The sequence below is a fragment of the Ziziphus jujuba genome, chromosome 5, assembly GCF_031755915.1.
Source record: "Ziziphus jujuba cultivar Dongzao chromosome 5, ASM3175591v1".
Classification (NCBI taxonomy): Eukaryota; Viridiplantae; Streptophyta; class Magnoliopsida; order Rosales; family Rhamnaceae; genus Ziziphus; species Ziziphus jujuba.
This window is the reverse complement of record NC_083383.1, coordinates 3,428,863-3,454,914: the sequence shown is the minus strand read 5'-3', so window position 1 is coordinate 3,454,914 and position 26,052 is coordinate 3,428,863. Positions and strand designations below refer to the sequence as shown.

Here is a 26,052-nt window from a genome sequence, read left to right as displayed (position 1 = left end):
ATTTTCTAACGCCGAATAATGTAATTAATGGTAATATTCGTTGCAAAATTAGTCTGTTAGCCCATAAATAGTCGACACGTCATTATCTGGTGTGGCGTTTTCTTCATTTTTCGAGGAATATGATTGACGTGTCCGATTGATTCAGTTGATGATTGGTCCGGCTTGACGTCCCGTCCCTTGCCAACAATTTTTTTTTTATTCTTTTTTGCCTGTGAGCTTTTTAAATTTTCAGCATAGGGTAAAGTTTTTGAGGGTAATAATGGGAAAATATACGCATACAATAGAGTGTACTTACGTTAAAAAAAAAATAGAGTATACTTTGCGTAATGTCATAAAATTATCAAATACAATCACAAAGTAATCTCACTGCCAACGAATTCTTGCTGTAAAAGTTACCCATATCTCACTTTTACACAACAGGTATTTATAATTAATATTAAAAGAATAATTACAATTGTTTTTTTTAGTTAATTTGCACTTTATTTGTAATGGAAACTATATATATAACATTATTTGGATGCAAAATTTTCCTTCAAATGTTTTCGGTGAATGAAATTTCCCGTCAGATTGCTTTATATTTATACACACAAGACAATATGTGGAGTGTAAAAATGTTATATCTTTTGAGAAAAATTAGAAAAACCATGAGAATGTATTTCCAAATCTAAGATTTAAACCTAAACTTTGATATCTTTTTACCACAAAAAAAAAAAAAAACCTTGATAAAATTTCCGCTTCCTTCTAGTTCCAATGAGTTTAGTATTGCCTAAAAAAAATTTCTTATATATTTTTAATAAACGGTTAAAAAAAAAATCTTATTCTTAATTATAAAAGGGATGCCACGTGAATTTGTATAAAGCCGATGAAAAAAGAATTTGCCAAAAGGAATAAATGAACCATCTACAATGTAATAACTAATAAATTAATTTGTGTTAGCAAGAAAAAAATAAGACTATAAATTAATCTGATTATCCAAACAAAAAATAAATAAATAACTGTTGCCAAAATAGATAATGTAAAAATACAGACTTGCATTTTCGTAAAATTTTTGGGCACTCAATAGACACCGTAACAGTGTCAAAACTGAGCAAGTTCAATCCAATGCCAAAAGGAACCGTATGCATGGTGTCACGGTCCTACATTTTATGCAGCGGAAATAGATCGTGCGACGCCAAGACTCTCTAGTCATGGCTAGCCTTTTTACTATCCGAGTTCATATATCGACCCATCTGATGCCAATTGTATGCCCCTGAGGTTCTCATAATCATCATGGCTCATGCCGTCCTGCAAGCTAGCCCGATGGTCTCACGCCCATTCGGTAGCTTGTTACTCAATCTTGTGCCAAGATCTAGCCAGCAACCCATCTCTCCATTCGGGCCTTGGTCCATGCACATCTCGAATAGCATCCGACCCTAGAGCATGCACACCAGCATCGTGCCAACATGCCACCCAGGGTAGCAACACAAGATTGGAAGCCCACATACGAATGTCACCCGATGGCACGGTGTCGCCCCGTCCGTGCCTATTTAGCTTCCGACCCTCGTGAGCGAGGCAGAACCCGAGCCCCCGCTCACTGGCACATTTGCCACAACCTTGTAACAAAGGCCTACGTGTGTTCTTGGCATAGCCGATAGAAAACGGCAGAGCGAATGCTACACTTAGCCTCTGGCATAGGAGTGACGCGCAATACCAGCTCGTAGCGCCTACCGGTACTGTCCTCGGGATCCCCTGTCCCTCGGAGACATAAGCCCACTTTCGTGGCACTATATGTCCGCCCCATGGCTTTCCGTCGTCCATGGGAGGCTCGCTTAGCCCAAGCTCAAAGCCGGAGCCGGGGGCCGTGGAGAGCCAGACACGGACCACCCCCCTAAAGAGCTTATTGAGCCATTTCCTTTTTGGCAGCCATAGATATCACTTTGTGCGAGGAATCATAATGTGGTTTTCTCTAGCAAACCTTCATATCTTGGCCCGCCATTTAATATGCACCATCCTAGTGACATTCTTAAGAACTTCCCACGGCCCGGGATCGAAGATTCCGACTTTCAAATATTTACGAAAATGCCACTAGGCCATTCTAAAGGTGCGGACCGTCACACATGGGATGTATTGACCACATTTTCTCTGGTTTGTGGCCAACACAATCCAATGTAGCATTCGTCAATGACCACTAACAAAGTTGACTCCAACTTCTCAAATTCTTCCTTATCATAATTACTATTTTAGAGTCTAAAATCCCACATATTATGAATCTGCTGCAAACTAGTTATATTGCTAAATAAATACATAATTGGAGGTGCAAAATCGATCGAAGTCTCAGCCCCTATTTGATTGATTCTTTGGGATTTTTTTTTATTATTTTTTTTTTTGGCTGAAGGTTTGCTCTTTTTGATAATTGCGTGATAAAGACGAGTTAGCAAAAATAGAGGAACAAATTAAGGCTGTTATGCCTAATAAATCAAAATGGTATAGGGACTGTATTGCTGGTGTTTGGCATTTCAAGTAGTGGAATCTCAAACCATCACCACTACATTAGTATAGTTCACATACTGAAACTGGAACACTACTTTAGTTGGTTGTTCTTTTCTCATTTTTAAAACTATATATATATATATATATTCATGTATATAAATATATATATATATATAATTTCTTTTTTAGTTAATATATGCATGTATACATATATATATATATATATATATATATATATGTGTGTGTGTGTGTGTGTGTATGTATGTAAGCGATTTATGAATTTTCTTGCTATATACCTCCTAATAAACCAATCAATTTGTTTAATATCTATTTATTATCCCAATCCACAACCCATTAGCGTTATACTCATCACCACAATATTAAATTTTGTGTAACATGAAGCGCAAAATTTATGAAAGGCGTGATTAAAGTATATGACCAAAATAATATCTTACAAGTAAAAATGTAATAAGATGGAAGTCTTGTAGCAGTTAATTTGTGAAAAACTGAAGGATTAGAAGAAGGTGATGCTCAAGCTGTGGTTTATAGCCTCTCCAACACACCTCCCACACTCCTTAGCAACTTGCCGAGGAGGGGTTATTGACGTTGATGTCTTTCAGAGTGAGCTTGGGTTAAATCAGGTGTCTTTAAATACTGTTTTGTCGATTTGTTATGTTGTTCGTTTGTCACTCTTTAACTATGTATATTTCAAACTTCTAGCCGGCTAAGCTTTCTTTTTATGCTTACAATAGCAAAAAAATAAATAAATAAATAAAAAATAGTTTGTGAACCATCAATGAATTGTCAACGATATATATATTTATGCAAAATATAATGTATCAATTTAATATGGAACTTCCTCCTGATGATCATCACCATGTAAATAATATCGTTATATTAATATTAAGATGTCTTCAAATTACAAATGTTTTTGTCTTCCAAATCGTTTTCATGAATCTATTTTCTATATACGCTACACCGCACTGGTTTGGATTTTAGAGAGAGTCAAACACTGCTGGATGGGACCGGCACTTGGCCAATAAAGGTTGAGCCCTGGCCAGGTTGAATCCGGTGCCTTTCGTCATGTCTACCTTCTCAATGGTAGGCCTCTCCCAGTAAAAACACTGAATCAGCGAACCCAAAACCAACCCCACCACTCGCATGGCAAGGCCTTCACCAGGACAACCCCTCCGTCCGGAACCAAATGGCATCAATCGCAGCCCATTTCTAGTCCCTTGTTCTTCTTCTTCTTCAAACCTTTCCGGTTTGAACCTCTCCGGTTCCTCCCAAACATTAGGGTCGTTTTGTATAGCCCATGCATTAACAAACAGCGTAGTGCCAGCTGGGATGTGAAAACCCCCCACCATACACTCAGATGCTGCTAAATGAGGTAGTAGTAGTGGAGCTAGTGGGTACATTCTGAGCGTTTCCTTTATTATACTCTGTAAATAAGGCAATTGGGTCATATCCGATTCGTCCACCAATCGCTCATGCCCAACCTGATATTCAATTTCAGCCTGAGCCTTCTTCAGGACTTCTGGATGATTTAGCAAAAGAGAGAGTGACCACTCCATTGTATTTATTGAAGTTTCTGTTCCGGCCACTAGCAAAGACTAGACAAACATATATACATATATATGTTAATTAATTTAGTAGTTGTCCATGATCTATAAATAACAAAATTTAAGAAGTAAATAACTGCAAGGCTATACATGTTAAAGTTTGAAAGATAAAAAGTAATTATTATGGAAAGGAAAATATGAATCTTACAAGCATGAGGCCTTTAACGATATCATCCTTATAGTACTCAGGTTCCATTTCTTGTAGCTTCAACAAAACCTCAATCATGGTTTTCTTCCTATCTTGGGAAGACGAATAGCAGTAATCAGTAGTTTTCATTTTTCTTTTTTCCTCCTCAATCAAACTCTGCATGAACTCATCTCTGTCTCTCCGAAGTTTCATCAACCTCTTCTCCAACTTTTTATATCTACCAAATCGACGCATAATTGGCATGAAATTTGCCAAGGTAGACGTGCCTAGCCGAAATGTCTGTTGTGGTTCTCTGACCACTTTAGAGAAGAAATATGAGAAGAAAATAAAAGAATTCTATTAATCTCTTAAAAATAGAATACAAAAATAAAACTTCTCTCATGGAGGATTCTCTCGTGGAACCTCTCTCTGCACTCTCCAATTCTCTCTGGAATTGCTCACTCTTCTCTCAAGTTCTCTCTGGAACTTAAACAACTCTCTCTCTTGGAGTTTTCTCTCAATTCTCCTCACTTGGGAGGATTGAGATTGCTCTCTTGGCTTGATTTTCATGGAACGGGAAGGAGCCTATTTATAGGCTTACAAGGCCACAATTTTCAACATCTTAGCCCACAATGGTGTCAACAATGGTGGCTGTCAACAATGGTGGCTGTGGTTGGTGCGGCTGTGGTTGGTGAGGTTGGTGTGGTTGGTGCGGCTGGACTTCACAATTCTCCCCCTCCAGCCGCATTTAAAACTGATGGTCATCTGCCATCTATTCCAGCTATGTCTCTGCATAGCTTCAGCTTCTCTTGAGCAACAACTTTTGTTAGCATATCTGCTGGATTCTCTTTTGTGTGGATCTTCATCAGTTTCAGCAACTGTTGATCTATTACTTCGCGTATCCAATGATAGCGAATGTCAATGTGCTTTGTACGGGAATGATACATTGAGTTTTTGCTCAAATCCATGGCACTTTGGTTATCACAATGTACCTTGTAGTCTTCTTGCTTGATGCCCAATTCTGTGAGAAAACGCTTTAACCACAACATTTCCTTACCCGCTTCCGCTGCGGCAATGTACTCTGCTTCAGTAGTGGATAAAGCAACACACTTCTGCAATCTTGACTGCCATGACACAGCTCCCCCTGCAAAAGTGTAGAGATAACCTGATGTAGATTTTCTATTATCAGGGTCTCCGGCCATATCTGCATCTGTATAGCCTTCTAAGATTGGATCACCTCCCCCGTAGCACAAGCACAGCTTCGATGTACCTTTAAGATACCTGAGAATCCATTTGACTGCTTCCCAGTGTTTCTTTCCAGGATTTGAAAGAAATCTGCTCACAACACCTACTGCATGAGCAATGTCTGGTCTGGTACACACCATTGCATACATCAGACTTCCTACCGCTGAAGAATATGGTACTGAAGCCATCTCCTCTATCTCTTCTTTGGATGAGGGGCACATTCTCTTACTCAACTTAAAATGATTTGCAAGTGGAATGCTGACCGGTTTGGCTTTATCCATGTTGAATCTCTTTATCACCCGTTCAACATACTTCTCTTGAGATAGCCATAACCTTCTATTCTTCCTGTCTCGGATTATTTGCATTCCCAAAATTTGTTGAGCTGGTCCTAAGTCTTTCATATCAAAAGACTTAGACAATTCTTTCTTCAGCTGACTAATCTTCATTGCATCTTGTCCAACGATCAATATGTCGTCCACATATAGCAAAAGTGCAATGAAGTTTCCACCTGAAAATTTTTGAATATAAACACACTGGTCTGCTGCAGTCCTTTTATAGCCTTGACTCACCATAAACGAGTCAAACTTCTTATACCATTGTCTTGGTGCTTGCTTGAGGCCATACAAGCTCTTCTTTAGCTTGCATACGAGGTTTTCTTTCCCTGAAACCTCAAATCCTTCTGGCTGCTCCATGTAGATTTCTTCATGTAAATCACCGTGAAGAAATGCTGTCTTCACATCCATCTGTTCAAGCTCTAGGTTTAGACTTGCTACTAAACCAAAAATGACTCGAATTGAAGTCATTTTTACCACTGGTGAAAAAATCTCATCAAAGTCAATTCCTTTCTTCTGAAGAAATCCTTTGACCACCAATCGGGCTTTATGTTTCACCACCCTTCCGCTGCCATCTTTCTTGAGCTTGAACACCCATTTATTCTTTAGTGCCTTCTTTCCTGTTGGAAGCTTAACCAACTCATAAGTATGATTTTTCTGCAAGGATTCCATCTCATCTTGCATTGCTTGCAGCCACTTTTCCTTCTCTTGATGAGAAACAGCTTCCTGGAAACTCTCTGGCTCCCCCTCTTCAGTAAGCAGAATATACTCAGATTCTGGAAATCTCTTTGATGGAATTCGGCCTCGCTCAGATCTCCGAACTTGTAAACCACTGGTTTCAGGAGGTGTACCATCATCTGATCGCTGTGATGGCCCTGCAGCTGCTTGAGAGGATTGAGTCTCCCCCTGCTCAATATCCCCTTCTTCCTCCTGGTCTGCTTCTGGTATATCTTCATGCACCTCATTATCTTCTGTGGCTATTTGTGCTGGTGCTGGATTAGGACAAAAATTCTCGGCACTAGAACTACAATTAGGAGACATTCTGGGCTTTTCAATGTCTTCCATTTTCTGGTTTTCATGGAATACTACATCCCTGCTTCTAATAACCTTCTTTGTTTTCGGGTCCCATAACCTGTATCCGAATTCTTCGTCTCCATATCCTATAAAGATGCATGGAGTAGATCTTGCATCGAGCTTCTGTCTGAGCTCCTTGGATACATGTACATAAGCTATACAACCAAACACTCTTAAATGAGAGTAGGAGGGAATCTTACCCGACCACACTTTCTCCGGAATTTCAAAATTCAACGGTACTGACGGTGATCTGTTGATTAAGTAGCAGGCGGCACGAACAGCTTCTCCCCAGAATGGCTTTGGCAGCTTAGCCATACTGATCATACTTCTGACCTTTTCCATAATGGTTCGGTTCATTCTTTCGGCTATTCCATTATGTTGTGGGGTGCGAGGGACCGTCTTCTCATGTCGAATGCCGTGTCTTCTGCAGTAGGCATCGAACTCCTTGGAAGTATACTTGCCTCCATTATCTGAGCGGAGACATTTCAGCTTCTTTCCTGTTTCACGCTCTACCATGGTATGAAACAGTTTGAAGTAATCCAGTACCTGGTCCTTTGTCTTCAAGAAATATACCCACACCTTCCGAGAAGCATCATCAATGAAGGTCAGGAAATACTTGTTGCCACCTAATGATTCCACCTCCATGGGACCACAAACATCAGAGTGCACCAGACTAAGCAACTCTGATCTTCTCAATGCAGAGGAACTGAAGGAGACTCTATGTTGCTTACCAAACAAGCAGTGATTACAAGGATCTAGCGCAGCATCCTTGCAAACAGTGATAAGCTTCTTCCTTGCCAAAGTGGACAATCCTTTTTCACTCATGTGACCGAGTCTCTGGTGCCACAGATTTTGAGACGCCTCTCCTTCTGCAATATTGAGGCTGTCTGCACATATCTTCACATGAGTCTTGTACAACGTTCCACAAATATGTTCTCGGGCGACAACTATGGCACCTTTCGTCATTTTCCATGTGCCTTTACTGAAATAGTTGTCATAGCCTTGCTTGTCTAAGGCTGCTCCCGAAAGTAGATTAAGCCGAAGATCTGGAACATGACGGACATCCTTCAAAGTGATTGTACAACCAACATTCGTTTTTATCTGAATATCACCAGTTCCCATAATCTTTGCGAAACTGGAATTTCCCATCTTTACCGTACCAAAGTCTCCTGCTTTGTACGTTTTAAAGAAATCTCTGTGTGGAGTGACATGGTAGGATGCTGCAGTATCGACTACCCACTCAACATCTTGGGTTGATATATGAAGGCATGTCTCTTCTTCGGTGGAGCAGAGCGCCACTTCTCCTGTACAAGTGACTAGTGTCTCTCCATCCTTCTTCGGCTGATTACCTTGGAGTCTCTGCTCTCTCAACAACTTTCTGCAGTTCTTCTTCATGTGACCCTCCAGGCCACAATGATAGCACTTATACGATGATTTTCTGCCGTCTGTAGATCTGCCTCTGCTCTTGCTCCTGCCTCTCCCCCTATCTCGACCACCTCTTTGCTGTCTTCCTCTCTCTGTGACGAGGGCATGTGACTGATCCATGCCAATGTCCTTTCTCCTGGCCTCTTCATTAAATAGGGCATCCTTAACCATAGCCATAGTAAGTTTGCCATTCGGGGCCGAATTGCTGAGAGAGACTACCAATGTCTCCCAACTGTCTGGAAGAGAGCTTAGAAGTAGGAGGGCCTGATCCTCATCCCCTAGTTGGTAATCCACAGCAGATAGTTGATTTACCAAGCTCTGGAACTCACTGGTATGCTCGGCTACAGAAGTTCCACTCTGTAATGTTAGATGTACCAATCGCTTAAGCAACAGGGCTTTGTTCCGAGCAGTCTTGGCCTGGTACATGTCCTCCAATTTTGTCCAGAGGGCATATGCATCCGTTTCCTTCGCTACATGATGGAAGACACTGTGGTCGATCCATTGCCTGATCTGACCGATCGTTTTCTTGTTTAATTTCTTCCATTCTGCTACTTTGCTGGGATCGGGGTTTTCGCCTTTAGCTTCTATAGGATCAAACAGATCCTTACAATTGAGGAGATCTTCCATCCGAGGTCTCCAAAGTGTATAATTTGTGGCAGTGAGCTTAACCATAGCTCCCGAAGATGATTCTTCCATTGACATTATGGCTTGACCAAAATTGGAGCTGAATTTGGCAAAACGGAGTTAACCGTTGCGTCCGGAACGGCCGAAAATGGTGGACTTGACTCTTCCGAGGTCAAAATATAATTACCAGAAATTTTGAGGCAAAAATGTAATTTCACAAACTTTCTGGGTCAACCTGCAAATACAGAAACTATAGGGGTCAATCTGTAATTTCCAATAGTTCAGGGGCTACACCGTAATTTCAGAAAACTACAGGGGTCAATCTGTAATTTCCAATAATTCAGGGGCTGTTCCGTAATTTCCGAAACTTCAGGGGCCGTTCCGTAATTTCAGAAAATATTGCTGACGTGGCAGATGGTGCTGACGTGGCACCACATGGCAGATGACGTGGCAGATGGCGTGGCAGACGACGTGTCGCTGGCGTGGCAGATGACGTGGCAGGGGTTCGCTGACGTGGCTGCTGACGTGGCTGCTGACGTGGTCGTCTTCAACCTCCAGACGGCGCGTGCGGCGCGTGGGCGCGTGAACAGTTGCAGAAAAATTTCAGTCGGCGCGTGAGGGCGCGTGGGACGTCCGTTTTCTCTCCGGCGAACTTCGTTGTTCTCCTCTCGTCGGGTACTTTCACCTGGGATTGTCAAATTATTTATTTGAGCAACTTTCCGAAACACCAACTTGAAGAACAGTAGCTTTGTTTCTTCAAATTTTGGACCCAAGCTCTCAACCTGGAGCTCTGATACCACTTGTTGTGGTTCTCTGACCACTTTAGAGAAGAAATATGAGAAGAAAATAAAAGAATTCTATTAATCTCTTAAAAATAGAATACAAAAATAAAACTTCTCTCATGGAGGATTCTCTCGTGGAACCTCTCTCTGCACTCTCCAATTCTCTCTGGAATTGCTCACTCTTCTCTCAAGTTCTCTCTGGAACTTAAACAACTCTCTCTCTTGGAGTTTTCTCTCAATTCTCCTCACTTGGGAGGATTGAGATTGCTCTCTTGGCTTGATTTTCATGGAACGGGAAGGAGCCTATTTATAGGCTTACAAGGCCACAATTTTCAACATCTTAGCCCACAATGGTGTCAACAATGGTGGCTGTCAACAATGGTGGCTGTGGTTGGTGCGGCTGTGGTTGGTGAGGTTGGTGTGGTTGGTGCGGCTGGACTTCACAATGTCTCCTCCAGAATCTCTCGGAACCTATTGGCTTCCTCCAGATCTTCTACGTTTTCGCCATAATAGCGTTTTCCAGCTATCATCCTCATCATGATGTTAAGTATCAACTCAAAGAATGTTGTCCTCATGTCGACGATTTCACCTTGTTTGTTGAAAAGCCGGGAAATCATCAATTTCACTTCTTCAAGGCGGATGTTGGAAAGCGCTTGAAGTCGATGAGTTGACAAGAGCTCAAGGGAAGCGATTCGCCTTTGGTTTCGCCAATGGTGGCCATAAGATGCCCATGTAATGCTGGTGAAGTTGTAGCCCAAGTATTCCCCAACAATCCCGTGAGGGCGGTTTGCAAAAACGATATCGTTTTCGGAAAAGCATTCTTCAGCTGTTGAAGGAGAAGAGACAACAAGAACTGGGTGAGAACCGAATCTAAGGAAGACGACTGGACCATATCTGTTGGAAACTTTTGATAAAGTTTGGTAGAGAGGTGTCTTTAGGAGGTAGAGATGGCCAAAAAAAGGTAGAGAAAAGGGGCTTGGCGGGAGGTTTTGAGTCCTGTTGAGGAGGTACCTAGTGATTATATAAACAGCTAAAACTATTGGAATGTAGAAGACCAACAAGTCCATGGTAGTGCTTTAGAAAGTGTGCTGAGGAGATGATATTTTTCCCTTTTTTTTTTTTTTTTTTTTTTTTTTTTGGGATAAACTTGGTGAGATGTGATGAATGTATGAGAGTAGATAAAGATTGACAATAGATATAGACCTTATCTCTAACAAAGAAATCTCCGACCTAGCATATGTTTAATTAAAAGAACGCTGATGTTCATCACAATCAGTGAAGAGTCATTCATGACGTTGCAGCAGATAAAAAATTAAATTTTCGCTTGTGATCAATCACAGTTTACCACATCACTTAACACTAAACTTTCAATATTTATTATACATGAAGCATTTTTCTCCAATAAACTTATTGTGGTCATTTTGTTGAAGTGGTTAGTATTCGACGTCTTTAGTTGGATGATAGTATTATAGAAAAACTAAAAATATTTAAAATCACTCCTCCCCCGATTGAATTGTAGTGCTGACTAAAAAAAAAATAAAAATAAAAAAAAGTCTTCGGATAATAGTAAAAGTGGAGTAGGACGAAGTCGAGGGGCCTTTTGTTTTGTCCTTTTGTTTTATCGTTTTGCCCTTTTTTTGGGACATAATCTTGTTGATTTGTTGATCACATCTAATGCAAGTCAAGTAGGACAAGTCGAGTGGCCTTCTTTTGGACATAATCTTGTTGATTTGTTTACTCCGTCTAATGCTTTTTAGTATATTTAATTTATCACGGGCTTTTCTTTTTTTTTAATCATTAAAAATAATTTTGCTTTTTCTTATTTCAAACCCATAATTTTATAAATATGTATGTGGATGACACATAAAATTAAACCAATCTCATATAATTATAGTTTTAATGTAAATAAAGATGAAATAATAATTGTTGTTTTTGCCGTTCCATATCATTGAATATATGCTTTTGTTGGTAATTATTATATCAATAATTAACAAAAAAGAAAAAGAAAAAGAAAAAGATAAACAATAATTATTGTCAAATCAACATGCGAATTCATCATCCATACATTGGTTATCTTTCAAATCCTTTTTCTGATTTGGTAATTAATATATTGGGACGGTGACTCCTAGAAAAATATATGTAATCCTAAGCTATGCTACATTATTCCCGATTTTAGAGAGAAAGCTAGATATGTTTGGACGGGGACGACACTTAGCAAGTAAGGGATGAGCCTTGGGCAAGCTGAAACCGATCCCTTCAGTCAAGTCTACCATCTCTGCACCAGGTCTCTCCCAATCAAAGCACTGAATTAGGGACCCCAAAACCAGCCCCATTATCCTCCTGGCCAAGTTCTCACCAGGACACCCTCTCCGTCCCGATCCAAAAGGCATCAAATTCAACTTCAACCCATTTTTGGCTCCTGACCCAAACCTCTCTGGTTTGAAGCTCTCAGGATCCTCCCATATGTTAGGGTCGTTTTGAATAGCCCACGCGTTTACAAATAGTGTAGTGCCAGCCGGGATGTCAAAACCCCCCACCACACACTTCTCTGATGCCTCATGAGGTACTAATAGCGGGGCTACCGGGTACATTCGCAACGACTCATTTATTATGCTCTGCAGGTATGGGAGTTGGGTTAGATCCGATTCATCAACCAAACGATTATGTCCCACCTGCTTATCGATTTCAGCTTGGGCCTTCTTTAGTACATGTGGATGGTTGATCAAAAGAGAGAGTGACCATTCCATTGTATGTGACGTAGTGTCTGTCCCTCCTATTAGCATAGACTGCACAATGTAATTATTCATCAGACATTAACTTCATCATTCAATTATATATTCAACGAATTAATAATTATATAGCAATCAAATTTATTTACCGCCCTTTTATTTTTCTTACAGCAAAAAAGAAAATATATGAAATTATTATTTAAGTTCACTTAATTGAAAAAGGAGAAAAATAACACAGTACCACACATGTATCTAATTTTTTTATGATTAAAGTTGGTGATTGGTATTTAAAAAGATGGAATATTTATAAAACATATATAATTGAATTGCTAGCTTCCATCTACTGTATTTCTTGTTAGTAAAACTTTTAGATTTTTAATTTGCTTTTTAAAGATTGTCAAGTTTAACATATTTGACATGAATATATAATATATATGTATTGAGGGGAGAGGCATATGAATCTTACAAGCATGAGTCCTCTAACGAGCTCGTCCTTATAGTACTCAGGTTCTGTTTCTTGCAGCTTCAACAAAACCTCAATCAAGGTTTTCTTCCCCTCTTTGGAGGTCGAACAGGTACCAGATTTCATTTGATTTTTATGTTCTTCTATCAAACTCTGCATGAACCCATCTCTCTCCCTCTGCAATTCCATCATGCTCTTCTCCCACCTCTTAAAATTACCAAACCACCGCATAAACTGTAAGTAGTCCCCGAGAGTAGACGCGCTCAGCCTAAATGTCTCCTTCTGAATATGACGGAACCTCTTGGCTTCCTCCAAATCTGAAACATTATCACCATAATAACGTTTTCCAGATATCATCCTCATCATTAGGTTCAGTGTAAACTCAGAGAAAGCAGTCCTCATGTCCACGATATCATCTTGTCTATTGAGCAATCCGCAAATCAATGATTTGACTTCTTCAAGGTGGAGGCTAGATAGAGTTTGAATGCGATGAGCTGATAACAATTCAAGGGACGAGATTCGCCTTAGGTTTCGCCAGTGATCGCCGTAGGGTGACCAAGCAACCGTGGTGAAGTTGTAGCCCAAACATTTGCCAATTAGCAGGCGAGGACGGTTGGCGAAGATGATATCGTTTTTGGAAAAACATTCTTCAGCAACCGATAGCGATGAAACAAGGATAACTGGGCGAGAACCGAATCGAAGGAAGACAATCGGACCGTATCGGTGTGAAATTTTTGATAAAGTTCGATGGAGAGGTCTTTTGAAGAGGTAAAGATGGCCGAAAATAGGTAGGGAAAAGGGGGTTGGTGGTAGGTTTTGAAGCTTGTGGAGAAGGTGTTTGGTAAATAGATAAACAGCTAAAACCACTGGAATGTAGAAGAACAAGGAAGCCATGGTTACAAAACGATGGTCTGGTTATTGGAACTTTTAGTCTTACAATGCTATTAAACTTTGTCAACCATTTGCAAATAAACTATGTTATCTCAAGGGGAAAAAGTTAAAATAATATAATATAATAATAATAACAATTACCTCACAATGATCGTCATCCCATATGTATTATTTCAACTATACCATTCTACTTTAATATTAACAGACATTGTGATTTACGTCTATCACCCTCTCTGTCTTTTGCTTTTGTTTTATTTTAATTTTAAACAACAAATGTATTTTTTACAAAACTAACTAATTAATGAAGTTTTTTTTTTTTTATAATAAAACAGATCATGCATTTTTTTCTTTTTGTAAAATTCAATTAATAATATTTATTCGTGTTTTAATTAGCCTATCAATTAGTTAAATACGTACATATATATTTTTGTGTAGTTTCTTGTGATTTTATAATTCATATAAGATACAATAAATAATAAATATTTTATATTTAGATAATTTTTTTAATAAATTTATATTTGTTAATAAAAAGATTCTGGCCACCCAAGCGGTTACTTTGTCGGTCCGGCACTACTTTATTGAATTCATCATACAAACATACATCATACAATTGAATTTTAAAAATATAAATTTTTATAATTATTCCGCATCAAAAAACGTAAAAGATTTATGAGTGGTTTCTACTATATATTAAAGCATTATTTGATAATTGAAAGACATATGGCAACTTCTATTATATCTCTTTACATTATAATTATTTTTTAATAAATAAATTTTCTAACCATTATTTAGTTTTTATTTACTGTTAATTTTAAATTATTTATTATTTTTAATTATTTTTTAATCATTTAATTTTGTGATGTGACCATTTAATTTATTAGTTTTAATTATTATTATTATTATTAAAGCATTAGAACAGTTTTTAACTATTTATTTTTTGTAATTAAATACAATCAGATTTTATTTTATTAGATTTTATTTTATTTTTGTAATTATTATTATTTCTATTTCTTCCAATTTAAAAGATGACACGCTGGCACAATTAGAAATATTGGGTGTTGGATTTTATTCTAACAAATTCCTAAGAAAGATTGAAGTTGTGAAAAAGCTCACAAAGAATTTTGCTTCTCCCTACTTTTTCTCCACTCGACCTTCGATATGATTTATTTATTTTTATATTTTACTCTAATCACCCCCTTCTACTATGAAAATTTTATCTTATCTTCACTCTGTCAGAATCTATCGTGCTACGTTGGATATTGAGCTGGTACACAATGTATACCCAATAATTTCTCCCGTATTACATAGCAAAAATTTTAAAAGCACAAAAAAGAAAAATATATTAATAGGATCGAGAGGACGTGTGGTGGGTAGGATAGATAAATTTATGTATTTTCAACTCGTATATTTTATTTAAATTGATAAACCAATAATTTTGAAAAACGTGGATACAATTAATTAATAACCGATAGGATAAGCAATATTATTATTATTATTATTATTATTTTAATGTTGGGACCAAAGTATAAGCAATTTAAAATACTTATTTTTCCTGATTTTTTCCTCCAACATCACATGAGAAAGGGCATGTATGCATGCAGGTAGCAGATTTGCTGGCGTATCATTATCCAATTAACTCGTTAATTATGACAGCCACAAATTTTCTTTGCTGATTGACAAGAAGAGATAGAAAGAGAAGAGAAAGAGATAAATTGACAGAGAAACAGTTGGATTAGAAGTTAAACTTTTTTCATTCATAAGTTTTTTTATAATAAACATAATACTTATAAGTTAAATCCACTTTTCTATTCATAAATAATTTTGTATTGGTTAAATCCATAGATAGAGTTGGATTAGGAATTAACCTTTTTTCATTCGTACGGCCTTTTATAATCAAAATAATACTTATAAGTTAAATTCACTTTTTTTATTTATAAGTAACTATTAATATTGGTTAAATCCATTTTTTATCCATAAGTAACTATTAGTAATGATCAAACTCACTTCCTTATTCTTAAGTAACTACAAAAAAATTGATACTCAATCCTTTTGAATTAAAAATAACTAGAGATAGAATATACTCATATGACTAAGGATCCATAAGCTAAATTGGGTACATATCAAAAATCAAAACAATCAAAAGGTGCCGTGAATCTCATAATCTATTTGCTTAATTAACTCGCTAAGACAAAGCCGGAAAGCATCCAATTAATCAATCTGAGAAACAAGTTTCGACATTGTTGAACGTGGCCAACACTTAGCCTGCAATGGTTGAGACTTGGGCAAGGTCAATCCGTTCCCTTCACTCATGTCTACCATCTTCTCCTGGCTAACCCTCTCCCAGTTAAAGCACTGAATAATCAAACCCAACACCAATCCTACCACCCGCATGCCCAGCCCCTCACCAGGACACCCCCTCCGCCCCGACCCGAATGGCATCAGCCTCAGCTTATCATTTCTCATCCCTTCAGCTTCAATGTACCTCTCCGGTTTGAAGCTTGTAGGATCCACCCAAATAGTAGGGTCATTCTGTATGGCCCATATATTGACGAGTAGTGTAGTGCCACGCGGGATACGGAAACCGCCTACAGTGGACTCCTCTGATGACTCATGAGGCAGTAGCAGTGGAATTGGTGGGTACATTCGCAGCGTCTCGTTAATTATGCTCTTCAAGTAAGGAAGTTGGGCCACATCTGATTCGTCAACCAGACGACCATGCCCAACCCGGTTGTCTATCTCATCTTGGGCTTTCTTTAGGATTTCAGGATGGTTCAGTAAAAGAGACAGCGACCATTGCAATGTATTAATTGTAGTGTCAGTTCCTCCCAATAACAGAACCTACACAAATCCAAATTAATAACTCATCGCCTTAAATTTTAGTTTTGGGCAAGTACATAGCAAGTGCAAGGAGAGCTAACAGTTCACAAATGAGAGTTGCAGGAGACTGGCGAGGACGAATTTAGGCATTATTTCTATAAAAATATTGAGAAAATTAATTATTATCTTCTTAGTTTTTAATTCCAGCAACTTATATATAGATATATATATATTAATTAACATGTATCTACTGTTCACCAATGAAAATAATGATAATAATAGCATGTATCGATTAAATACATCTACAATGCAAACAACGAGAACACAGATAAATAATTTATTATCACGTGGTTCACCCCAATGTTAGAAAACAATATTCTATGGCTCGAAACATTAATATGGGAAATTAATGTAAATATTAAAAAAAAAAAAAAAAAAAAAGAAGTAAAGTGGGGTCTTTTTTTTTTTTTTTTTTTTTAATAATTGAAACTTTCTTTGGGATATATTGGTAGAGAGGAAATCTTACAAGCATGAGGCCTCTGATGATCTCGTCCTTGTAATACTCAGGTTCCATTTGTTGCAGCGACAACAAAACCTCAAGCATGGTTTTCCTCCTCTCTTTTGATTTAGAAGGCGAAGGCGAAGGCGAACAACAATCATTTGCGATTCTACTTGCTGTTCGTCTATGCTCCTCTATCAAATCCTGCAGGAATCCATCTCGCTTTCTCTGCAATTCCATCAAGCTCTTCTCCAATCTTTTCGATCCTCCAATCCAACGCACAAACGGCAAGAAGTCTCCCAAATTAGATTTGCCACTCAGCCGAACCGTCTCCTCCTGAATCTCTCGGAACCTCATGGCCTCCTTTAAATCCTCCACCACTTCGTCACCATAATATCGCTTCCCAGCTATCATCCTCATCATGATGTTCAGAGTCAGCTCAAAGAAAGCCTGCCTCATGTCCACGACCACACCTTGCTTCTCAAAGAGCCGGCGAAGCAGCAATTTGACCTCTTCGAGTCTTATTCCGGAGAGCATTTGAAGGCGATGGCTGGACAAGAGTTCGAGGGAGGAGATTCGCCTGAGGTTTCGCCAGTGGTCCCCATAAGGTGCCCATGCCACGCTCGTGAAGTTGTAGCCCAGGTATTTCCCAACCATCAGACGAGGGCGATTGGCGAAGATGATGTCGTTTTTGGCAAGGCATTCCTCGGCGGCTGACGACGACGATACAACGAGGACCGGGCGAGAACCTAATTTAAGGAAGAGGATCGGACCGTAGCGGCCGGCAAGTTTGGATAAAGTTCGATGAAGAGGTCTTTCTAAAAGGTATAGGTGGCCAATAACAGGTAGAGGAAATGGACTTGGTGGGAGGTTTTGGATTTTGTGGAAGAGGTGCTTCGTGAACACATAAACAGCTGAAAATAGCAGGATGTAGAAGAAGAACAAGGAAGCCATAGTTCAGTGCTGGGGGTTGAGTGTTTCAGGGATGATCTATAAAAGTAAGGTCTATTTATTGGTAAGGATTGGCATTTTATGCATAGATGCATCGCTCTGATAGAAGAGGAATCTAGAAATGTTTTTAATTAAATTTACCCTGTGAATTTGTCTTTTTTAAGTATTTTGCATGTAAACCATGTGTCATATCATTAGGTTAAAGATATTTTATTTTTAATGAAAAGGTCTACTTAGTGAGAAAATTTTAATATGAGTACCATGCACATCTGTCAGAAAAATAAAAATTTTAAATCTTTTTTTCTTTATCATAAGAAAATTTATAAGTCTCAAAAATAAGAATAAAACAGCTGAAACATTGAAAAAAAAAAAAGAAAAGAAAAAAAAAGTTGATTGATATATTTGGTAAAACTACTAAAAAAGTAGTAGAAAAATAGTTGTAGGTAATTAATTGTTTTTGAGATATCCATGTCATTGCAAAATTCGAAAATCAAAGTTTCTTGTCATTTCAGCCATATATTGCTTTCGCAAAAGTCCCACTCAAAGTTAAAGTAATTAGCAGACCACAACCACTCATATCGAGTGTATCTAGTACTCTATTCAACCAAAAAAAAAAAAAGAAAACCAACAACAGCCACTAGTACTCTAGACCAACCCAACTGCCAACTACACCACAAAAAATCACAATTTTGGGTTCTCAAAATTTGTATTCTCAACAACTCTTGGCATCAATGCACATGTAAGGAGAAGGTAGTATAAGACAAAATAATAATAATAATAATAGTCAATACAAAAGAGACATGATCATTAATTAAAAAAAAAATATATATATATATATATATATCAATTTTCTATCGATGCATAATTTTAGAGTTTCAGAATTTTAGATGAACCAGTTTGGGCTGAGTTTCTATAAGCTCATATTTGAGAAAGAGTGTTGACCATAATTGATCGTGGGCAGCATTTAGATTTTAGCCTGCAATGGATGAGCCTTGGGCAAGGTCAATCCAGACGCTACGGCGACGTCCACCTTGTCTTGACTAACATTTTCCCAGTCAAAGCACAGAAGCAGTGAACCCAAAGCTAACCCCACCATTCTCAAGGCTAAGACTTCTCCAGGACCGCTTCTGCTCCCAAACCCAAAAGGCATCAATTTGAGCCCATCATGAGAGGCTGGTGTAACTGGTCCATAATGTCTTCCGGCTAGCAAAAGAGGGGGGTTTGCCCAAACGACGTCATTTTTGGATTGGCATTCCTCAACTGCTGAAGGAGAAGACACGACGACGACTGGGCGGGAACCAAAATGGAAGCGAAGTATTGGGCCGTGTTGGTTTGATATTTTGGGAAGGGCGGGATAAGGGCTTGGTGGGATGTTTCGAAGCTTGTTGAGGAATTGATAGGAAATGGTATTAAGGGCGAAAAAGAGGAGCAACTACAGAAACATGGCTTGTTGTTTGGTTAATTTAGGAAATTCGCTTGCAATGGACGTTGAACCATTGGCGTAATAAATGCGTTTATGATATTACTATTTTTTTATTTATTTTTTTCCTTTTTTCTGTGAAAGAATGATGTTTAAAGTGGGTATAACAAATGGATCAGCACAAAAGTTTTCAGAAATGATAAAGAGGAATGACAAAGGTTATGGCCAAGGGGGAAAGGGATTGTAAATTCGTTTTCCCGGAAAAAGCGGTGGATCTTTCTCGGTCATCAGAAAAGCTATCGAATTGTGCTTTGTAACCATCTGCAAAATGTTTCTTCAGAGAATGCAGTCTTCCACCTGCGCCGACGGAACTTGGACACTGATATAAATTTGGAACAAAATGGAGCTAAGCAACGGTTTAAATATTTCTTAGCATCCTCGTGACTGAAGGTTTTTTGAATACAATGCTGCCAAATGCGAATGGCATGAATAACAAACCAAGTAGCGGAGACTCTAATTTAAAAAGGCGGTTTGTGATTAATGGGCGTGGCCTCCACTTTTCTAATAAAAACTGGGCTTTTGGAATGGTGAGCCCAGTCTATTCAATCAATTTCCTCAACAAACTATATGTAATCATTGGGCCAGCCCAACTATATTAATCTTTTTTATTATTATTATTCTTATTCTTTATAGCTTATATTCGTATGCACTCCTCGTTTTTTCTCTTATTCTGGAAATAATAAAGATATTTTTTTTATTTTTTGATAAAAATAATGAAGATATGTTACTCACGCCCAAAAAAAAAATAACAATAATAATAAAAGGATATATACTTTTTTTTTTTTTTTTGGTCGTCAATAAGTGACCAATTAACTCATTGTTAAAATAAAAGTTAACAATTTTGGTTACTCTCCAGTTGTAGTATTCATTCCATTGGGTTCTTCCGGAGTTTGAAATCTAGCTACTAGAAAAAGGTAAAATCATACGTAAAAATAATATTTTAAATGTTCAATTTCAAAATTGCAAATTTCTAGAATATGTAACGTTTTTACAAAATTTTTCTTTTCATAAATGATGAAACGAAAATATTATTATTGTTTTTTCATATTCTTCATTGAATTATAGGTTGCAAGAATAGTATTAATACTATCAAATATAAAAATAAATATATGAAGAGTTTCATAAAATATTATTTTAAAATTTGGTTATCAAAATTTAAAATTTAAAATCAAAAATAAAAGGAGCAAATACAAGCTCGTTATAGTCTTTTCATTCTTAGCTTCGTCATTATAGAGAAATTAAAGGAAATTTGAGATAAAAGATAGCAAATCAAAAACAACAATATGACTTTTCAAAAACAACAATCTCTTTTTTTGCTGGGTTCAACCGGTTGATCAATGGTGAAAGGCCCGAAAAATATCCAGTCTATTGAAATAGCATTCCACCTTGTTGCTCACTTTTTAATTTACATATTCTGATAAGCACTGAATAATTGGACTGAATTTCCACAAATGCTCATATTTGAGAAAGTATGTTGATCATGTTTGGGCGGGGGCGGCACTTAGCCTGCAAAGCATGAGCTTTGGGCATGGTTAACCCAGATGCTTCAGTCATGTCCACCAGCTCTTGGGTAAGCCTTTCCCACTCAAAACACTGAATCAGCGAGCCCAACGCTAAGCCCACCGTTCTCAAGGCCAAGTTTTCTCCCGGGCAGCTTCTTCTCCCATATCCAAAAGGCATGAATTTGAACCCATCTCGAGTCCCCTCCAAGTCCTTAAACCTCTCGGGCTTAAATTTAGTGGGCTCATCCCAAATCTTAGGATCACGCTGCACGGCCCATATATTGATGAGTACCATTGTACCACGTGGAATCCGAAACCCCTTGACAACGCACGTCTCCGATGACTCATGGGGTACTAGCAAGGGTCCCGCCGGATACATCCTCAGCGTCTCATTCACAACGCAGTTGAGATAAGGAAGCTTGGCTAAATCGGATTCATCCATCAGCCTGTCGTTTCCGATAACTTGATCTATTTCGTTTTGAGCCTTTTTCAGTACTTCTGGATGGTTCAGCAGGAGGGACATTGCCCACTCCATGGTCCCAGCTGAGGTATCCGTTCCAGCTGCTAATAGTACCTGCACACATTTAATTTGTTAAGCCTCTATTGATGATGAGTAGAAACGCAATTCATATGAAAACAATTGAGTGAGAATTTCAAAACAGAGTGGAAAGAAAAAGGTTAATTTAGTACATACCACCATGATGCCTTTGATAATCTCATCTGTATAGTACTCGGGCTCTGACTCTTGGAGGCCTAACAAAACTTCAATCATGGTCTTCTTCTTATCTCCGGAGACAGTTCCACGACTTGCCTTTTCTTTATACTCATCTATTAGCCGTTGCATGAATCCGTCTCTAGTTTTCTGCAATTCAATTAAACTGTTTTCGTAACCTGATCTACCACCGACCCACTTTAACACCGGCAGAAAATCACTGATATTGGTTACAGCCCCCAACCGAAACGTTGCCGTCACGATCTCCTGAAACTTCTTGGCTTCCTCTACCTCCGCCACGTTTTCTCCGTAGTAACGTTTGCCGGCTATCATTCTCATCATGACGTTCAGAGTCAGCTCGAAAAACATGGATTTCATCTCCACCGTTTGATTCTCATAGCGCAAGAACCGTCGAATAAGCGACCGGACCTCATCATGGCGTATGTGAGAGAGGTTCTGCAGACGACTGGATGACAGGATTTGGAGGGACGCGATTCGGCGGAGGTTTCGCCAGTGGTCGCCGTATGGGGCCCAGGCGAGGCTGGTATAGTTGTATCCCAAGTGTTTACCAGGGAGCAAACGAGGACGGTTCGCTAAGACGGCGTCGTTTCTGGTCAGACATTCCTCGATCGCTGAAGGAGAAGAGATGGCCACGACAGGGCGAAAGCCGAAGTGGAGGAGAAGTACTGGACCATGTCGGTTTGATATTTTGGAGAGGGCTCGATGCAGGGGTTTCTTGAAAAGGTAGAGATGGCCAACTATTGGAAGGGCGGGATAAGGGCTTGGTGGGAGGTTTCGGATCTTGTTCACGAAGTGATTGAAGATGGTATAAAGGGCTAGAAATAGCAACAAGTGCAGCAACATGGCTTGCCAATAATATCGGATTCACTTTCCCAGTGGTTGTGAATCTCTTCTGATCTCTCTCTCTCTCTCTCTCTCTCTATATATATATATATATATGACAAAAGTTCTTATAAATTTAATTATAATCAGTGTGTATTGCTGATAGAATGGAAGCCAGAGAAATCTCTTAGCTCAGTGCGAACGAATTCAATTGCGCTCAATGGGGCAAAAAGCATTTGAATATGAATATTTCATCTGGATTCTTTTAAGGTTTGAATAGAAAAACTAATTTTAATTTAATTTTTTAAATTTTAAAAATTACAATTAATATTTTTCAGAAATGTAATGAAAAATTTTTAAAAGGTGGGAATGAATAATAAAATAGAAAAATAAAAACTGTTTAAAATTTATTTAAAGGGACGATAAATGATATTTTTAAAATTATAAAAAATTAAATTGTATTTAAATTAAATTTAAAAGAGGTAAATAAAATTTGCCCATAAAATATTTATAAAATTGGTCAAACAGCAACCGACATGCGTGTGAAAAATTCTTCAGCAACGAAACATGCCAGAAACATGCCATTTGAGAATCCATGCGGATGGAAAGAGTTGTTTGGATATTATTAGTGATCAGTTAGGTCTCACTTTAGTAAAGTTACAAAACCTAAAAACAAAAACCTATTTTTCTAACCCCTTGAATGTGGTTTCTATAGATTGTCATAACGCCATTAAAATGTCGCATTGGAATCCAGGACTATGATGGTACGTGCTTGACTTTTCGGTTTTGTGTAAGTTTCTTAAAGGAATTTAAGTGGGAATTCTCCTACTTCAAAAAGATAATAATAAATAAACAAATAAGACTTGAACTTTTTAGGTAATAAAAAAGCAAAAATAAAAATCCTGCACTTTGGATGAAGATACAGTCAGTAGACATAAAGTAGTGGTAATAAAGCCTTAAAGTAATTCGCCACAAAAAAAGCATCAAAGTAATTAAAAAGTATTTCTCTTTTTTATTATTATTATTTTTTATTTTATCTATTTGACTTCAATTGAAAGCACAACAGCTACATTGCGAATGGCATCTATAATCAAATTACCAACTACATTGCAGTGGGCATTAGAGTCGAGAAAGGATGTTAACCATTATTGAACGTGGTCTACACTTCCCCATTAAGGGCTGAGCTTTAGGCATGGTTAGACCAGTCCCTTCAGTCATGTCCACCATATCCTCACTTGTTCTCTCCCATTCAAAGCACTGAATGAGTAATCCCAAAGCCAATCCAACCATCTGCATAGCCAGACCTTCCCCAGGACAACCTCTCCTCCCTGACCCAAATGGCCAAAACGTGAACCCATCTCTCCCTCCTTGCAAACCTTGGAACCTCTCGGGCCTAAATTGTTCAGGCTCTTCCCACAGCTTGAGATCATTTTGTATGGCCCATATATTCACCAATAACATTGTGCCATTTGGAACAGAAAATCCTCCCACCGTGCAATCCTCTGATGACTCGTGCGGGACCAAGAGTGGGGTGACCGGATACATTCTGAGGGTCTCATATATGATGCACCGTAGATAGGGAAGTTTGGCGAGGTCTGATTCTTCAATTAGTCTGCTTTGCCCAACCTGTGCATCAATTTCAGCCCATGCTTTCAAAAGAGCATTTGGATTGTTGAGTAAAAGGGATAGTGCCCATTCCATGGTACTACTCGAGGTATCTGTCCCTGCAGACAGCATCACCTGGAGATTTTGCAATTCTTTTCATTGATCTATCAATAACAACATGATAATGATATTTTATTACATTAATTGGATTTGGAAAGACAGTCCATTCATTAATTTTAACCTACCAGTACCATGCCTCTTATAATTTCATCGGTGTAATATTCAGGGTCAGTTTCTTGCAGCGATAGCAAAACATCGATCATGGTTTTGCTTTTCTCTTCGGAAGCAGAACAATCTCTCCGCAGTTTCCTATGTTCTTCAATCAAATCTTGCATGAATTGGTCCCTTTTTCTCTGCAATACCACCAACCTTTTCTCGAGGTCACTTGCTCCCACAAAGTTCATAAGCGGCAAAAAGTCTCCAATATTGGTAGCCCCACTCAATTCAAATGTCTCTGTCACAATCTCTTTGAACTGTCTAGCTTCCTCAATTTCGGCCATATCTTCTCCATAATAACGCTTTCCACCAATCATCTTCATCATCACGTTAAGAGTTAGCTCAAAAAACGCACGCTTCATATCAACTCTCTGAAATTCACCACCTTGGCAACCTTTATTAAAAAGCTGGCGAATCAACGACCTGAGCTCAAACCTGCGAATCCCATAGAACATCTGAAGTCGGTTAGATGACAAAATCTCAAGGTTAGCTATGCGCCTCAAGTTGCGCCAGTGCGGGCCATAAGAGGCCCAGACCAGGGTGGTAAAGTTATATCCAAGGTGTTTTCCAGCAAGCAGCATAGGACGGTTCGCAAAGGTGATGTCGTTCTTCGTGAAGCATTCCTCTGCTGCAGAAGGAGAAGATACAACGACGACAGGGCGAGAGCCAAAATGGATGTATAAAATTGGACCATATTGGTCTGATAGTTTGGCGAATGTTCGGTGGAGAGGCTTCTTCAAGAGGCATAGATGCCCAATAATTGGCAGAGACAAAGCAGGGCTTGGAGGTAGCCTTCTTTTAGTTTTGTGCCAACGCTTTTTCATGAAATAAAGGAATAATGAGAGCAAAATGCAGTAGTAGAATGATGAATCCATGGAATATGGATAGTGTCTGGAAATAATCTGGAACCTTGTTTAATATGCCATTGAGTTACAATCGATGAAATATATACCGGTATACCAACTAGTTGTGGTTTTTAAACAAGACAGCCGCAATGATTCCAAAAATCAATCCAGCCAAGTCACATATTTAGATGCTGATGCTGAAAATCTACAGGTAGTAGAAACCGAATGTAATGTGACAATTTTCAGCCAAGTACATTGATTTATTAACCTTCGCTTGGGCCTAGGCCAGCCAGAGAAAAAAATAATAAATAAATAAAAAGATATAGTATTTTATATATGTAAATACTACTAAATATATTGAAAGTGATAGGATCGTTATTATTAGATGCTGTCGACATAAATGGCAGCCATCCCATGATTGTGATACTTTTGTCCTTGGTGGGTTGGAGGATTTTACCAATTCCAATTTTTAAGTGCTTCTCTACAGTATGAACATAGCAACAGCATGTCAGCATGAATAAATAAATGGAATTCATGATTTTATTTGTTTGTCTTATCAGCTTAAGCAAAAAGTATTTTCTAAAATGAATTCTTCAATCCCTTGGAAGTGACTTCCTACAAACCAGTATGTCCATGTTGAAAAGTCCGCTAAATTAAAGGAAGTTACTTTTAAGCAAAAAGGCAAAAGAAAGTCACTATTGTTGAAGTTTGTACAAGTTATCTGGTGAGTGGTGACTGA

At 38.4% G+C, this 26,052-nt stretch overlaps 6 protein-coding genes across 6 annotated transcripts; all 6 read right to left on the bottom strand.

Annotated features, from left to right (window-relative positions):
* Window positions 1-3,464: 3,464 nt before the first annotated feature.
* LOC107420507 (cytochrome P450 81D1-like) lies at window positions 3,465-4,043 on the bottom strand. The gene has a single exon (XM_048476310.2). It carries the CDS (start codon window positions 4,041-4,043, stop codon window positions 3,465-3,467), a length of 579 nt encoding a protein of 192 aa, XP_048332267.2.
* Window positions 4,044-10,008: 5,965 nt separating this feature from the next.
* Window positions 10,009-10,823, bottom strand: LOC132803687 (cytochrome P450 81E8-like). Its single transcript, XM_060817049.1, has one exon. It carries the CDS (start codon window positions 10,765-10,767, stop codon window positions 10,141-10,143), a length of 627 nt encoding a protein of 208 aa, XP_060673032.1. The 5' UTR covers window positions 10,768-10,823; the 3' UTR covers window positions 10,009-10,140.
* An 881-nt stretch (window positions 10,824-11,704) lies between these two features.
* On the bottom strand, window positions 11,705-13,868 carry LOC107433700 (cytochrome P450 81E8). The gene is made up of 2 exons (XM_016045022.4): window positions 12,896-13,868; window positions 11,705-12,486 (listed from the first exon to the last, which is right to left on the bottom strand). The coding sequence occupies exons 1-2, from the start codon at window positions 13,784-13,786 to the stop codon at window positions 11,851-11,853; spliced, it is 1,527 nt and encodes a 508-aa protein (XP_015900508.1). The 5' UTR covers window positions 13,787-13,868; the 3' UTR covers window positions 11,705-11,850.
* A 1,962-nt stretch (window positions 13,869-15,830) lies between these two features.
* Window positions 15,831-18,198, bottom strand: LOC107433678 (cytochrome P450 81Q32). The gene is made up of 2 exons (XM_016044995.4): window positions 17,127-18,198; window positions 15,831-16,621 (listed from the first exon to the last, which is right to left on the bottom strand). The coding sequence occupies exons 1-2, from the start codon at window positions 18,051-18,053 to the stop codon at window positions 15,992-15,994; spliced, it is 1,557 nt and encodes a 518-aa protein (XP_015900481.3). The 5' UTR covers window positions 18,054-18,198; the 3' UTR covers window positions 15,831-15,991.
* A 2,518-nt stretch (window positions 18,199-20,716) lies between these two features.
* LOC107420524 (cytochrome P450 81Q32) lies at window positions 20,717-22,806 on the bottom strand. The gene is made up of 2 exons (XM_016029513.4): window positions 21,727-22,806; window positions 20,717-21,606 (listed from the first exon to the last, which is right to left on the bottom strand). Exons 1-2 carry the CDS (start codon window positions 22,606-22,608, stop codon window positions 20,986-20,988), a joined length of 1,503 nt encoding a protein of 500 aa, XP_015884999.2. The 5' UTR covers window positions 22,609-22,806; the 3' UTR covers window positions 20,717-20,985.
* A 689-nt stretch (window positions 22,807-23,495) lies between these two features.
* Window positions 23,496-25,919, bottom strand: LOC107420505 (cytochrome P450 81Q32). The gene is made up of 2 exons (XM_016029493.4): window positions 24,438-25,919; window positions 23,496-24,327 (listed from the first exon to the last, which is right to left on the bottom strand). The coding sequence occupies exons 1-2, from the start codon at window positions 25,341-25,343 to the stop codon at window positions 23,707-23,709; spliced, it is 1,527 nt and encodes a 508-aa protein (XP_015884979.1). The 5' UTR covers window positions 25,344-25,919; the 3' UTR covers window positions 23,496-23,706.
* Between the last annotated feature and the right edge of the window lie 133 nt (window positions 25,920-26,052).

Bases quoted from the DNA above. Each gene is read 5' to 3' on its own strand.
- LOC107420507 (XM_048476310.2), bottom strand. From the start codon at position 4,043: ATGGAGTGGTCACTCTCTCTTTTGCTAAATCATCCAGAAGTCCTGAAG.
- LOC132803687 (XM_060817049.1), bottom strand. From the start codon at position 10,767: ATGGACTTGTTGGTCTTCTACATTCCAATAGTTTTAGCTGTTTATATA.
- LOC107433700 (XM_016045022.4), bottom strand. From the start codon at position 13,786: ATGGCTTCCTTGTTCTTCTACATTCCAGTGGTTTTAGCTGTTTATCTA. The intron at 12,487-12,895 runs GTAAGATTCATA...TACATTGTGCAG, and splicing joins TCGTTAGAGGACTCATGCTT to TCTATGCTAATAGGAGGGAC.
- LOC107433678 (XM_016044995.4), bottom strand. From the start codon at position 18,053: ATGGCTTCCTTGTTCTTCTTCTACATCCTGCTATTTTCAGCTGTTTAT. The intron at 16,622-17,126 runs GTAAGATTTCCT...GGATTTGTGTAG, and splicing joins TCATCAGAGGCCTCATGCTT to GTTCTGTTATTGGGAGGAAC.
- LOC107420524 (XM_016029513.4), bottom strand. From the start codon at position 22,608: ATGTTGCTGCACTTGTTGCTATTTCTAGCCCTTTATACCATCTTCAAT. The intron at 21,607-21,726 runs GTATGTACTAAA...AAATGTGTGCAG, and splicing joins TTATCAAAGGCATCATGGTG to GTACTATTAGCAGCTGGAAC.
- LOC107420505 (XM_016029493.4), bottom strand. From the start codon at position 25,343: ATGGATTCATCATTCTACTACTGCATTTTGCTCTCATTATTCCTTTAT. The intron at 24,328-24,437 runs GTAGGTTAAAAT...CAAAATCTCCAG, and splicing joins TTATAAGAGGCATGGTACTG to GTGATGCTGTCTGCAGGGAC.